At 40.4% G+C, this 13,058-nt stretch overlaps 1 protein-coding gene across 2 annotated transcripts in view; it reads left to right on the forward strand.

The window, feature by feature from the left end:
• LOC101165582 (gamma-aminobutyric acid receptor subunit alpha-3) overlaps positions 1-13,058 on the forward strand; it is a 177,435-nt gene that overhangs the window by 147,175 nt on the left and 17,202 nt on the right. For both annotated transcript variants that reach the window (XM_023962376.1, XM_023962377.1), the window contains exons 5-7: positions 1,142-1,362; positions 4,673-4,755; positions 9,067-9,210. In XM_023962376.1, the coding sequence (XP_023818144.1) occupies positions 1,142-1,362; positions 4,673-4,755; positions 9,067-9,210 (448 nt within the window). The remainder of the gene's footprint in view (positions 1-1,141; positions 1,363-4,672; positions 4,756-9,066; positions 9,211-13,058) is intronic.

The raw sequence follows: 13,058 nt of genomic DNA on the forward strand, positions 1-13,058 counted from the left end.
ACATGCAAAAAGCACAGGCAAAATGTTTCAGTGACCAAACTCTCTGCTCTCCCTACCTGAGTCTAAAATTTTGTTTCAGCCCAAAAACATTTTTAAATAGGACATCCCTGCTGGAGTCTAAAATCCACTGGGAACAGGTTTGACTTACTGCTGGTAATAAGAACCAAGAAACCAGATGGCCTTCGGTGGGGCGCCACAGACTCCGTATTCCCAGAGCAAATCCTTCAGAACACTGCAAGAGACAAATAAAGATAAAGAAATCCACAAAGCACATGTGGATTTACTAGACCTATTCCCATAACTATCAAGCATTCTGTGTAAAACATAAAGCCAATCTGTTGATCCAAGACCAGGACAAAAACTACAGTATCCCTCCTGAGTAAGAGGTTCTCTTCTTCTGTGCCCCTGGAGTAGACTTTTCCTCTAAGGTTGAGTAATGTAGTTGGAGCAAACTCTGCGTACCAACAAGGTCTTGTGGTACAACAAGGTCTTGTGGTACGCAGAGTGGACCTCGTCTACCCCTGGTGCCACTAAATAACTTTTTGACTACCTTCTGCCTGGATGATATACTGGCCCATTACTGAGTACCCAGCCTTTACTTCCTTAGTAAAGGTAAGTTCACAAGATTAAGGAATATGCCTTTCGCCAATTGGCAATGTCCGCAATCAAGGGCAACAGCTTACCTACTGCACCCCCCTGATCACACCCTTCCATGTGTTCCTGTTAATGCTCAAATGGGGGTTTAAGTCTTCCAAAAAAATAATCAGGGCATACTCTGGCACTCAGGGCACACCTAGAGACTCCATGAAGGCCTGGTATTCTTTTCTGCTTTTTGGCCTTTTTGGCCTGTAAGCCAAAGAGACCTGTCCCACATCCAGGGGCAAAGGGGCATGACTGTCTGTTCATTGGGGTTGTACTTCAACAAATTGCAACTAACCTGGTAGGCTATGACCAAATCCACACCAAACCACCACCTCTCACCATGGGTAACCCCAGATTAAAAAGAGAGTCCACTTTAGAGTTTTCTAGAGTTGTCTAATTTTTACCAATAAAAGTTTATTTGGGTTAGACTGTATTTACAGCCAAGAGTTTGACTTGCCATGTCTAAACTAACCAGGCGTCCACACTGTCCTTCTGTCAGGAGTACACAATCGACGTCTTCTTTCGTCAAAGTTGGAGGGATGAGAGGCTGAAGTTTGATGGACCCATGCAGGTACTGCCTCTCAACAACCTGCTCGCCAGTAAGATTTGGACCCCTGATACGTTCTTCCACAACGGAAAGAAATCAGTGGCCCACAACATGACGACTCCCAACAAACTGCTGCGACTGGTTGATAACGGGACACTTCTCTACACCATGAGGTGAGTTACTTTCTTTAAATGTTCAGTTAAAACATTTCCATCCTTGAAAATCCTTGGAAAGTCTGAGTTTATTGAATCAAAAAGGATCTTTGTTAATATGTGAAATTTATAATCTTGGCTAATCTCTATGATTGGAAAAGAGTAGTAAAAAAATGAAAGTGAAAATGTTGAAGTTAGACATAAAAGCTGATGAAAGTTGCACTTGCTAATTGCACCAGCTCTGGGAGCTGATAGAGTTTAATGATGCACCTTTTTAAAGCAGTGTCTAAAACATGTTCTATCACAGCCACGCACACGTGTGCAAACACTGGTCTTCTTTGAAAATAAACTCTGGGTTTTAGCCAAAAAGTGCGTCAAATTAGACACCTGAAGATCACACAGCAAGCTCTGGGAAATTATAATGGATGTCTTTGACCACTGAGCCATTTCAGGGGCTGCATGATTAATGGGGAAAATAACTAAAAAGTGCACCTGACAGTTCCAGAAGGAAAGTCTGGAGCCTGGCGTGTTTGTGGTTTTCCATTTCATGGCAGTCACTTCTGCTTTTGTTGAGATAATAAACTGATAGCCCAAATGTCAACGTTTTGATGGTGCAGAATGTAAAATGCTATGATAATGTAAAAAGAGAAAAAGGTTTCCCTGTAGATGTGGACAGATCATGGTTTGAAACCAAACTGGGCCACGTCTTTCACATGGATCATTCCATCAAAGGACTGCGCGCCTTAGGTACACTGATTACCATCAGCCTCATTCACAAGTCACTGAAACCTGTAATTCACTGGAACAAAGCAAAAATAATTAAGTCTGTGCGGCTCTGCATCAGTGCCATGAAGGAAGACGAATTTTTATGACACTCGTCCACAAGGTCAGTATTGATTTCCAAGGGTGAAAAATGAAATGGTGGAAAGAATTTCATTTTCTTCTCCCATGTGAGCAAATCTGATGTAGCGGCAGTTCTGCAAAGGGCAAGAGAAACTGATTCAGCATTACCAACACTGCCTTGTTTGCATAACTGAGTAAATGTGTGGAAGGATATGGATTAAGTTGTGAGATGATTTCAGTCTTTTTAAAAATCATATTACACCCGTGATCTTCTTATCAGCTTGACAGAGCAGCCATTAATGTCATTATTCCCTGCATCATACAGTCACAGTGATAGTTTATCCAGATCTTGCTTTTTACACTGTAGATTTAAGTAACTAATACCACATTGCGGCATGCCTTTAGAAGTATTTGCACATGTGAAATTCATGGCCCTCTTCCTGCATAGTGTCAGATGATAAATTGATGCAGTTCTCAATAAACCGTTCCTGCTGCAAAGTTAAGGAAACATTTAAAACGTGCTCTCTGCACAGGTCTTAAGCTTGAATATGTAAATCCATTTTACAGGATGTGTGGAGTGCATCAGTATAGCACCCTGTGTTGATTGGCATTCCTCACTAGACAACTGCTTAAATCCATTAAATCAGCGTGTCTCCAGAAGCCGAACTGACAAATGCGGCGCAGGCCTCCGCTCTGCAGGACTGCATCATTCCTCTGAACGGAGCGAGCTGCTTTTGTCTGCCAGAGCTGCTGCAGCCGTGTTCTTCAGGAAGCATTTATCACTCACTGTCAGTTCACTTCAGCATTGGTCTTTGCTTTCAACTTCAGCTGAACCTTTTTTTCTTATAGTCCCTGGTAAATGTTCAACAACTCTACAAGTAAAAAAAGGACTGATCGTTTGACACATGTTTAATAGTTGGACATTAATTATTCAAAAGACAACAGTCATGATTTCTCAAAAAACCTGCACACCAGTAGCTTAATTTGGTAGCCACCCACTGGGTGTCAACTCCACAACTGTGAGATTTAGTGACTCCACTGTCCTTCAAAAGTCTCAACAAAGACTAAATAGGACCTACAAATCCCAGCTCTATGGCTATAAATTAAGGTTAAACTGAGGTGAATAGTGTTGCTGTGACTGTAACAGGGTTGACCATTTTTTGCCTGCAGACAGCCTGTATCCAACCCTAAGGGCAGTCGTGGCTAAAGCCAAAGCTTGACCAAAAGACAATTTATTGTTACGGACTGCTTTAAAGAAAAAGTAGGTGAGCCTAGGCCAGTTCACCAGGTAACCACTAGGCTATATTAATTCCCATGTATTTTGATCTAAAAACAATCCCCCGCTTCACAACTAAAATAAACATACTTGGATTCTGGATAATTTATTTTTTGTTATAAAAAAGATCGAATTATTATTCTGAGATCATTTTTTCAGGAAGGTAATCATTTTTTTTTTTAAAGGAAAATGGGAAACAGGTGTTTCTGTCTTTTGATTGACATCTCAGAATGATCTCAAACTATCATCAAATCAATTTCTCTGTAGTGCATCTGTCCACACATCAATCACATTAGCAGCAGCTGTACTGTTGTTGTTTTTTGTTGACTTGAAAACTTTTCAACTGAGATCAAAAATATGTTTTATTTTACTTCACTTATTCCTTAGAATTTCATCTAATGAGATGTTTGCTTTTCTGTCTTTGATCAAATGAAGTCTGTGGTCCATGCTATTTCTCTTTTTGCCATCATGTCTATCGTAGTATCAGCACAGTTTGGAAACGAGATGAATGTCATCAATTAGCCGCTGAATTAAGTGCCGTGTGATATACGGCGGCGCAGAGCTGGAATTTGATTTATGTTTTATTGCATTAATTTGTGTGGTTATTGAGCTACTTATCAGTAATGAGACAGCGCCAGAGAGCAGCCAGGAGGATGGAGGGGAGATGAAACACGTTGTAAAGGCAGCACAACAAGCTAATTAGAAACAATGAGTTTGACCGTATAGCAAGCCATGATGGTACAAGCCCTTTGAAATAAAAAATAAAACTACAATAAATTTCCCTAAGGAATTCTTCTGCGGCATTCAGCACAACAAATGAATCTGCGAGTTGCAAAAGTAGTTTCATCACAATTATGGCGGCAATTTAAAAGTTCAAGTGTTGCACATAAAATCAATTTAAGTGCCTGATAAACAAGAAGAAAGAGCTGCAGTTGCACACTGAGCTAAATCGTGGTTGAAGTAATCTCTGTTGATCAAACATATAATGTTGTTCTGATAGCTTGGAGAGCTTGTTACGGCTCAGCTGTGGCGTGAGCAGCTGAAAATCCTCCAGCACCGCCCTCTTCAGATTTCACTCCACACTCGCATGAATACATGCAGAGGAGTATATTGAAATGCACGCCCGGATTTATCTGGAGACGTGCCGGGATGGCGTCACATTCACATCACAGTGTGACTGCTGAACTGTTTTCTCTCCCTCTGCCCCCGCAGGTTGACCATTCATGCAGAGTGCCCCATGCACCTGGAGGATTTCCCAATGGATGCACACGCCTGTCCACTCAAGTTTGGAAGCTGTAAGTCAAAGAGATTCTAATGGAAGATTACACAGCTCAAACAGCAGTGATTGTTCTCCACAGGTGTCACAGACCTTTCCCCACTCACTGCTACTAGCTTTAGATACCCTTTGAAATTAAAGCACTTTATTATTTCTAGCCACTCTTGGCTGAAAGTGAAATTTTGCCCAGAAACGATTAAAGGCCAAGTAAGTCTCCATTAAATAAACACTAAGAAGAGTAAAAGGTTTCCACCAGCAGGACCATTAAAGCAGGGATATAACTCTGCTGCATAATGGAGCACTGCAGCTGCCAACATTTAACCAATATTATAGTTAGTTGAGGATCTAACGGTATAATAGAACGTATATTTCTCACATATCTGCAGAGAAAAATACAGCAGGAGAAACTGTGAGGCTGGATTTTTTTTTTATTTCTAAAAAACTGATGTAGTAAATCAGTTATCAGAATATTTCATTATAGAAAAAAGGATAATAATTAATGGCTGGTGGAAATCAAAACAAGATGGAAAATGACACAGGCGCCATGCCTTTAAGGAAACAATAACCAATGATAAAAATCAGGAAAAAGTTAGAAAATATCTAAAGTTTGAGCAGTTTTTTTATCGTTCCAGTTGATCAGTTTGATTTATTTTTCACAAAGTTAAACTCCCTTCATAATCCATTACTTTCTACTTTTTTTCAAAGGTGAAAGCTGAAGAGCAGGACATACAATTTGCTGACTGTTCATATGCAATAAATATTGAAGGTTCTGTACAGGTACACGTATATTTACTTATTTCAATTGACTTGCAAAAACTGACCAAAAACATGAAAATTTGACAAATGGCAAAATTTTCATTACTGTAACACAAATACTTACATTTTCTACTTACTAATTACTTCAATGAGAGAGTAATTCAGCTACTAACTCAATTACTTTTGGGTACGTAGTGACAAACTATAACTATTTTTAAAGAGAAGTTTCCAACACTGCTTACCAGTAACAAACCCTGGGAATGACACACACCACTGAACCAGCTGGCCCCTCTTTATTTTCTGCCCTCAAACTACCACATGTTGTAACTCCAGAAAGTTTCAGCTGCTCTCATAAGTGCAGTGTGAAATCAAACTGACTCATATGAAGGTTTACAATTTTTCAGAAAGCATTGTTCAGTTGAGCTGAAACTGCTAGTCTGTCCTGGTCTGAACTCACTCGTACTTTACGTTTCAGTCCACTTAGTTTGGATGTTTCACTTTTTTGGGGAAATTTGGTTACCAGCATTTTATGTTCGCAGAACAATACAACAAATGTGTAAAAACCAGTTTTTCAAAGTTTAAAGTGATTGATGTGCGAAGAAGCATCAGAAGATTGAAGTATGTTTTCCCTCTCCATTTATGGAGTCAGGAGATGTTTCATTGCATGGAGGAGAAAAGTCCTGGTGGTAACAAATCTCTCAGGGAGTTCCAACACTGGCTGGTCTGTACTTTAAGCATGTTTGATCCTTAGTAGTTCAGTGTGTGATTCATGCGGTCACGCCCTTCCAAGCTCGAGCCCAGTTCAGTCAGTTCGGCTTGAAAAGATGAGCCAGAGCAGACAGAAAAAACATTGTTCTTTAGTCTGGCTGGCTCCATGAATACGCCTAAAGGGTTCTCAAAGCTGGAATCATTTCTCCCAAAGCTGCAGAATAGTTTTTAACCCCACTGGAAATGATTTATTTAGTTTATTTTAAGAAATCAAAACAAAAAAGCTAAAGAAGACAAACATAAGAAGGATATATATCTACATGTAAATATATCAAACTTAGATGGGATCATTAGTAATGAATTGATTGTAAAATAAAAACTAAAAAGTAAATATTTATGTACACACATGTGCATTAGGGCAAATAGATATTTAGTCAGCCACCAATTCTGCAAGTTCTCCCACTTAAAAAGATGACAGAGGCCTGTAATTTTCATTCAGGGGTATACCTCAACTATGAGAGACAAAATGTGACAAAATACTTTGTTACACACCCTTTGTTGGCGATGACAGCAGTCAACCATTTTCTCTAAGTCTACACAAGGTTTTTACAAACTGTTGCTGGTATTTTGAATAAGTAAATTATTCTTTTTTACGAACAATAGTAAAAACTACTGTAAAATTTAGGCTACTGGCAGGAAGAGATTGATTGATTGGAAGAATAATGTTTTGCATTTGTTTCAATTCAGTTCCAACTTTTTTCATTTCCGTATATTAAACTAAGATACTGTACATTTTTAACGACCCACTAATGAAAAGTGAGTTTGGGGTGTGTTTAACATGTTCCTTTGGCATTTTTCTTTTGATGGAGGACATATACAGAGAAAATGAAGCTCAAAATTGGATTTGTGAGTATTTCTTAGGGATGGCCCGTTTGACACGACGCTTTGTCGCGCGTTTCACCTTCATGAAACAGAGTGGTTCGACACAATGTTTCGGGGCGTGTGTCAACTAGCGCAGATCACGTGGTTGATGACGTATGGCGTGCCAAATGTATCGTTTGGTCAAACCACGGTTCAGATGTCACTTGTGTTTTGAACAGTTGGGCGCGCTATTCTCTAGAAATATGAAATGAATCCCGAACGTTTCCCGACCAGTTTTATTGTTTCCCCGAGATTGGAATCATTGTCAGTTCATTGCACATCGCTGCTTGTAAAAAACATACTGTGGCTCAGGATCGTTTCAACTCAATTTCTCTGAATAAAACAATACACTATAAACATTGTGTATAAAAAAAATGCTTCAATTAATCTACAATGGCAAGCCAATTTTGAATCAGTAGAGATAGCTCAGTGAAACAGTCAGCAGGGTTAGCATCCAGAGGTCCTGAGTTCAAGACCAATGTTTTTACACATTTGTTTTTACTTTTGCGTTTATTTTCTTCATGTGATTTGTATTTTGCTGTGTCAAGTACCTCTCACAGAAAACGTCACATGTGGTGTTGTTTTACATTGTTTTTTTCTAATCATCATTAACAACATTGTTTTGTTTTACGCTTTTTCATCATTTCCACATTGAAGTGTTACAAGGAGCTTAGTTGAAACATGTGTCGATATACATCCAGTCCGCTACCAGATGCCGCTATTCTGTCTGGGTCTCAAAGCGCTGAATGGGTGGTTCATTTTTCCGGCACAATTACATGAACGCCAAGGGAAGCTTCATGGGGCTTCTATTCCCATCTCTAGTATTTCTTTTGTCAAATCGTCTTGAATCCGTCACGGTGGGGGTTGGGGGAGTACCCAGGTGCAGAGACGACGAGACAGGAAGTTCCAGGGGAACAAGATCCTTAAATCATAAACAAACACAGAAACAAAAACCACTGCTTAAACAGGCAAGCCAAACTAGAAAACTCGAAACGTTCAAAACAGGGGAAGAGTATAATATGGAGCAGCACAGGAGGAAGGGAAAGACAGGACTTAAATACATACAGACAAATGAGCCACAGGTGTCAACAATGAGGGCAGATGGGGACCAAAGGTAAAACTCGAATACAACACAAAACAGGAAACCCTACAAAATAAAACAGGAAGTGAACTCAAAACATGACAGAACAAAAAAGAGAACCAAAACACAAAAGCAAAGAAACTAAAACCGTGACAGAATCAGCAACAGATAATAATGAAAAAAAAAAAAGAAGAGCGTATCTGTGACGCAGAAAATACCCTGAGGGGGCCGCAAGTTCACTTCATCAGAATTCATGAACAAACTGAACAAACTCATTAGAAAGGCTGGCTCTGTAATCAGGTGCAAAATGGAGACCTTCGAGCTGTGATGGAGAGGAGGACTTTGAGTTAGCTCGTATCCATCATGGATAATCCTGAGCATCCTCTCCATCCTGTACTTGACGGACTGCGGAGCACCTTTTACCAGGAGCCCAAGGCAGCTTTGCTGTCACACAAACCGCTACAGATCAATCCTCCCTCACTCCATTGGACTTAATAACTAATCATCCTTTTGCCATGGATAAACTCATTTGGTGTTTGTTTTTCTGAAGCTGTATCTGACTCATTGCTTACCTGATTGTCACTCATTGTTTGTTTGTTTGTTTGTTCGTTTGTTTGTTGTTTGTCATTGAGCCTGTACACAGTCGCTGCAATAATCGAATTTTCCCAAGGAGGGGTCAATAAAGTACCTTTATTTTATCTTATCTTATCATTTTAAGGGTCTCATGATTAATTACCAAAAACATTTTTTAATTCTAGTGTTATTCGTATACATCAAGTGAAAATTCTTGAGTTGTGCTAGTGGGATTATAAAAGGATTAACCTGAGAATATCCATATCTGTTTATCTATACCTTTTGGTCCAGATGCGTACACCAACAACGAGGTGATCTACCTGTGGACCCAGGGGGATGAGAGGTCTGTGGCAGTGGCAGAAGATGGCTCCAGACTGAACCAGTACGATTTGCTGGGACACGTTATTGGAAAAGAAACCATCAGTTCCAGCACAGGTACTCTCAGACCAGACAAGATCATGTATTACAGCATGAATTTAATCCTGTTTAGCTCGAGTGAAAGGTAAGGGACCCCAACAACGTCTTAAGCCGAGAGCAGTTCAACACAGTTTTCTGTTTTAGAGGAACTGAACTACAAGCTGCAGGAGACGGATGGGTGTATCACCGAGTAAAACGTTCACTTTGCTGCTTTGTAGTAAATTCAGTTGCCCCCTTTACGTCGGATTTTTTGACACTTGCTCTGTTGGGAGTTTTCTTTGAGAGTAAGCATTCTGCACTTTTCCGTCATCCCAAATTCAGCTGAAATTGTTTTTGGTTTTGTGGAGAAAGTGAAGACTGTCATTGCTTTTCCCCAAAAAACATTCCGCATATTTACAACCACAACAGAAAAGATTCTCAAGAGAAATGTCTCACTTTGGCTCTTTTTCTGAAGGGTGGAGTTGGGAAGTCAGAGTTAAATTTTCTTTTGTGCTCTTGAAATGGAAAGAAATTCCTTCCACATTTGAGTGTTTGTCAAACCCGCCGAAGGATTGAAGGTTCAGAAGAGCAGCTGAAAGACCTGAAAAGGAGGTTTAGAAAAGTAAGCTCTAACAGGATGGAGGAATGAACGATTTAAACACCAGTCAGACATAAAACGAGCACTGACAGGTGAAGTGAAGAACACTAATTATCTCTTTTATTACAGCACCTTTTAGTAGGCTTCATAAAGGAGACAGCAAGTGAACATTTTGTTCTCAAAGTTAACGTGTTAAAAGCAGGAAAAGGACACACCTATGAGTTCAAGCAAGGTTGATAGCGGACAAATGAAGATGGCAGCTAACAACCAGCAGGGAGTATCTGGTCTGCAGTGATCAGTATCTAGGGAAAGCAGTGACAGGTGGATGTGGTCATTTGTACCCGATGCTCAGAGAAAGGGAAGTCTGGTCTGAGTGGTTTGATTTTCAGAAAGACTTCTTTTGCTGGAATGTTTAAAGTTCTGGTTCAAGTCCCAGCTGGGTGACCTGACACAGAACACCAATGGGAGACCTTTCTGACTGGGTGCTTGCGTGGGTTTTCTCTGGGGACTCTGGCTTCCTCCCAGCGTCAAAAACATGCTTCGTAGGTTAATTGATTACTCTAAATTGCCCTTAGGAGGGTGTGAGATTGGTGTGACTCTCCAGCAGACTAGAAACCTGTCCAGAATGTTCCCTGCCTTCCCCCAAGTGGCCAGGATAGGCTCTGGCAGCCCCGCGACCCTGAAAGGGACAAAGCGGGTTTAGAAGATGAATGGGTGAATATCTGAGGCTGACCTTTGCTGACCTTTGACCTTTAGTGTTGTGACCTTTAGTCACAACTTCTATTACGGGTGGATACAAACTGTCTGTAGTCAGAAAATGGGCAAACCTGTATGGGGAACGTAGATGGTTGTAGATTGCTCTGTGAGCCCGTGGGGCAAGAATGTCAGTACATTATCTTTTCTATGGGCATGCTGCAGGCGACAGGTCATAGCAATCACTTATACAACGTACAAAGTACAAATCTCAAGTGAACTGCAATACACACCTATGTTCCCTCACACCTGCTTCCCCCTTACTTACCCATAAGTGTGTCTTAAGCTTTCACTACAACCTGACGCCTCCACAGACTCGGACAACCCAAGAACCCGCAGCACCAGTATGGGTGCATGTGACTAAGGCTTTGAGCTTGGTAGCTTGCTGCATGTGTTTACCAGATTTTATTTCGAAAGAGAAACACCAGCGGGATGTGCTATGGTGTTTCTTCGTTTTTTCCTTTTTAGAACATAAAGGATTTTCAGCTAACATTTTGTATCTTATAAACTTCTTATTAATGGCGGGGCTGCCCACCCCTTGTCCTTGAGATCTACTTCCCTGCCTGTTTCCCAGCTCTCCTTGCACTGATTGCTGCTGATTACCTGGGTCAGGTGTGATAAGCCTGTGATAAGCGGAGGTCCTATCTGGCTGTCTGGCTTGTGCAGCTTGTTCAGTATATGGATAGGAGTTTAAAAAAATATACAAAGGTAGACTTGCAGAGTTGGTTCAGATCTCTAAAAGTGTTGATTCATGATTCTCCAACGGCATTACAACAGTGAAAATCTGTACAGACAATAGGTTTTCTTTCAATTTATGAGATAGTTGCTCACACAGATTGCATACTGCCACCTGCTGTTGGAGTGCTTAACAGTGAGGTTTTTTTTTTTTTTTTTTTTTTTTATGGAATCCCCACCCTTACATTGATGTGTTCTCCCTACCATGACAAAGGTGGATGAAGGTGGAAAGATTTCATGTAATCCATGGACAATAGTGATGTTCACAAATCATTGAAAAAAAAAGGTTGAGCGCACTGTCTAGTGCAGGGTTCACCAACCTTTTTGAGACCGAGGGCTATTTCATGGGCACCAAGTGGTATGAAGGGCGCCACTAAAAACCTCCTACCCCCCCCCCCCCCCCCCCCAAAAAAAAAAAAAAAACAACACAATTTGAGGACTTCCTTTTGTGTGCCCTATTTTTATTTGCTCACTTTACACACAAAAACATGCATGAATTTTCTAGACTCGTATTACAGGGGGGGGTCAAACTCAGTTGCAGAGGGAGCCTAATTTCAAAACAGACTTTAGGTTGCAGCCGAACAAGATAAATATTTATTGAACACACTAAAGCAAAACTTTTAAACCTTTGTAACTTTAACTTAATTTTAACTTTTTAAACATAAATGTAAATAAAAACAGACAGGAATATTAATCCTCACATTAATGGATTACTCAACCACCTCAACCTATTCTCAAAATCTTTACATTACATGAATCATAAGAATGTCCAGAAATTGTGTAATTTATTTGATCTATTTAAACTTTTGTAATAGACCCTTACTTTTAGTGATTCTTTTTTAAGTTATATTTGTTTACATATTTGGGTTTTCTTTGTCTACCTTTATCTCAGAATTGATATTGTTGTCATTGACAGACATGCCGTGGTTGTTTGTTGAATATTTGCTTCAATAAAAAAAAAAAAAGATTTTTTTTGGGTGCATTCCCTGCGGGCGCCACAAGGGGTGCTCGCGGGCGCACTGGCGCCCGCGGGCACAGGGTTGGTGACCCCTGGTCTAGTGGGTCTAGATGACCCAACTCCCAATGTTAAAGTGCCTAGGACAGCACAAGGGTTATGCAGGTGGAGATAAAGTTATGTGTTGCAACATATTTATGTGTCAACAACCAAAATTTTTTCCATATGGGTGTGTTGTTATCAGTCTATTCAAAATTTGTAAGCCTCTGAAACGCAACACTTTATTATGTTATTCAGCTGCACAGGAGCTGCATGCTGATTTCCCCAGATAAAGATGTACCTCTGCATTACCGATGTTTCCCCGTGTGGCTCTCAGCAGGACTGCCAGCATCACAGAATGGACTTTCTTGGTGTTTCAAGAGTAAAAAGTTTTCTAAAAAAATAAAGAAAAACCCACCTACTCCCAAGCAGAGCAATGGCTTGAATTCAACCTCTAAAAAAATAAAGGAGAGACATTAAACAAGTGAATTTTACCCGCATCAAAATTTCAGATAAAGTCGATGGGATTCCTTTTCTTAAACTGCCTCAATTCATTGATGTCAGAAAATCCCATTTCTTTTCACTCTAAACTTAATGGATGACAATGAATTGAGGGAATGGGGAGGATTTGAGCCTCTTCAGCCCCGGTCAGGGTCTTGTCAGAAAAGCACCTCTGGGGATGGAGGCTTGTTTTTCTCATATCTCTGCAACACAGATTGCAAACATGGCAATGAGAGCCAGCGCTCAGGGAAACTGTGGACGTGTCCATGAGCTGTCCCTGATAAATACAAACCAGTGAGGAGGATG

Source organism: Oryzias latipes, chromosome 14 (assembly GCF_002234675.1).
Source record: "Oryzias latipes chromosome 14, ASM223467v1".
Taxonomy (NCBI): Eukaryota; Metazoa; Chordata; class Actinopteri; order Beloniformes; family Adrianichthyidae; genus Oryzias; species Oryzias latipes.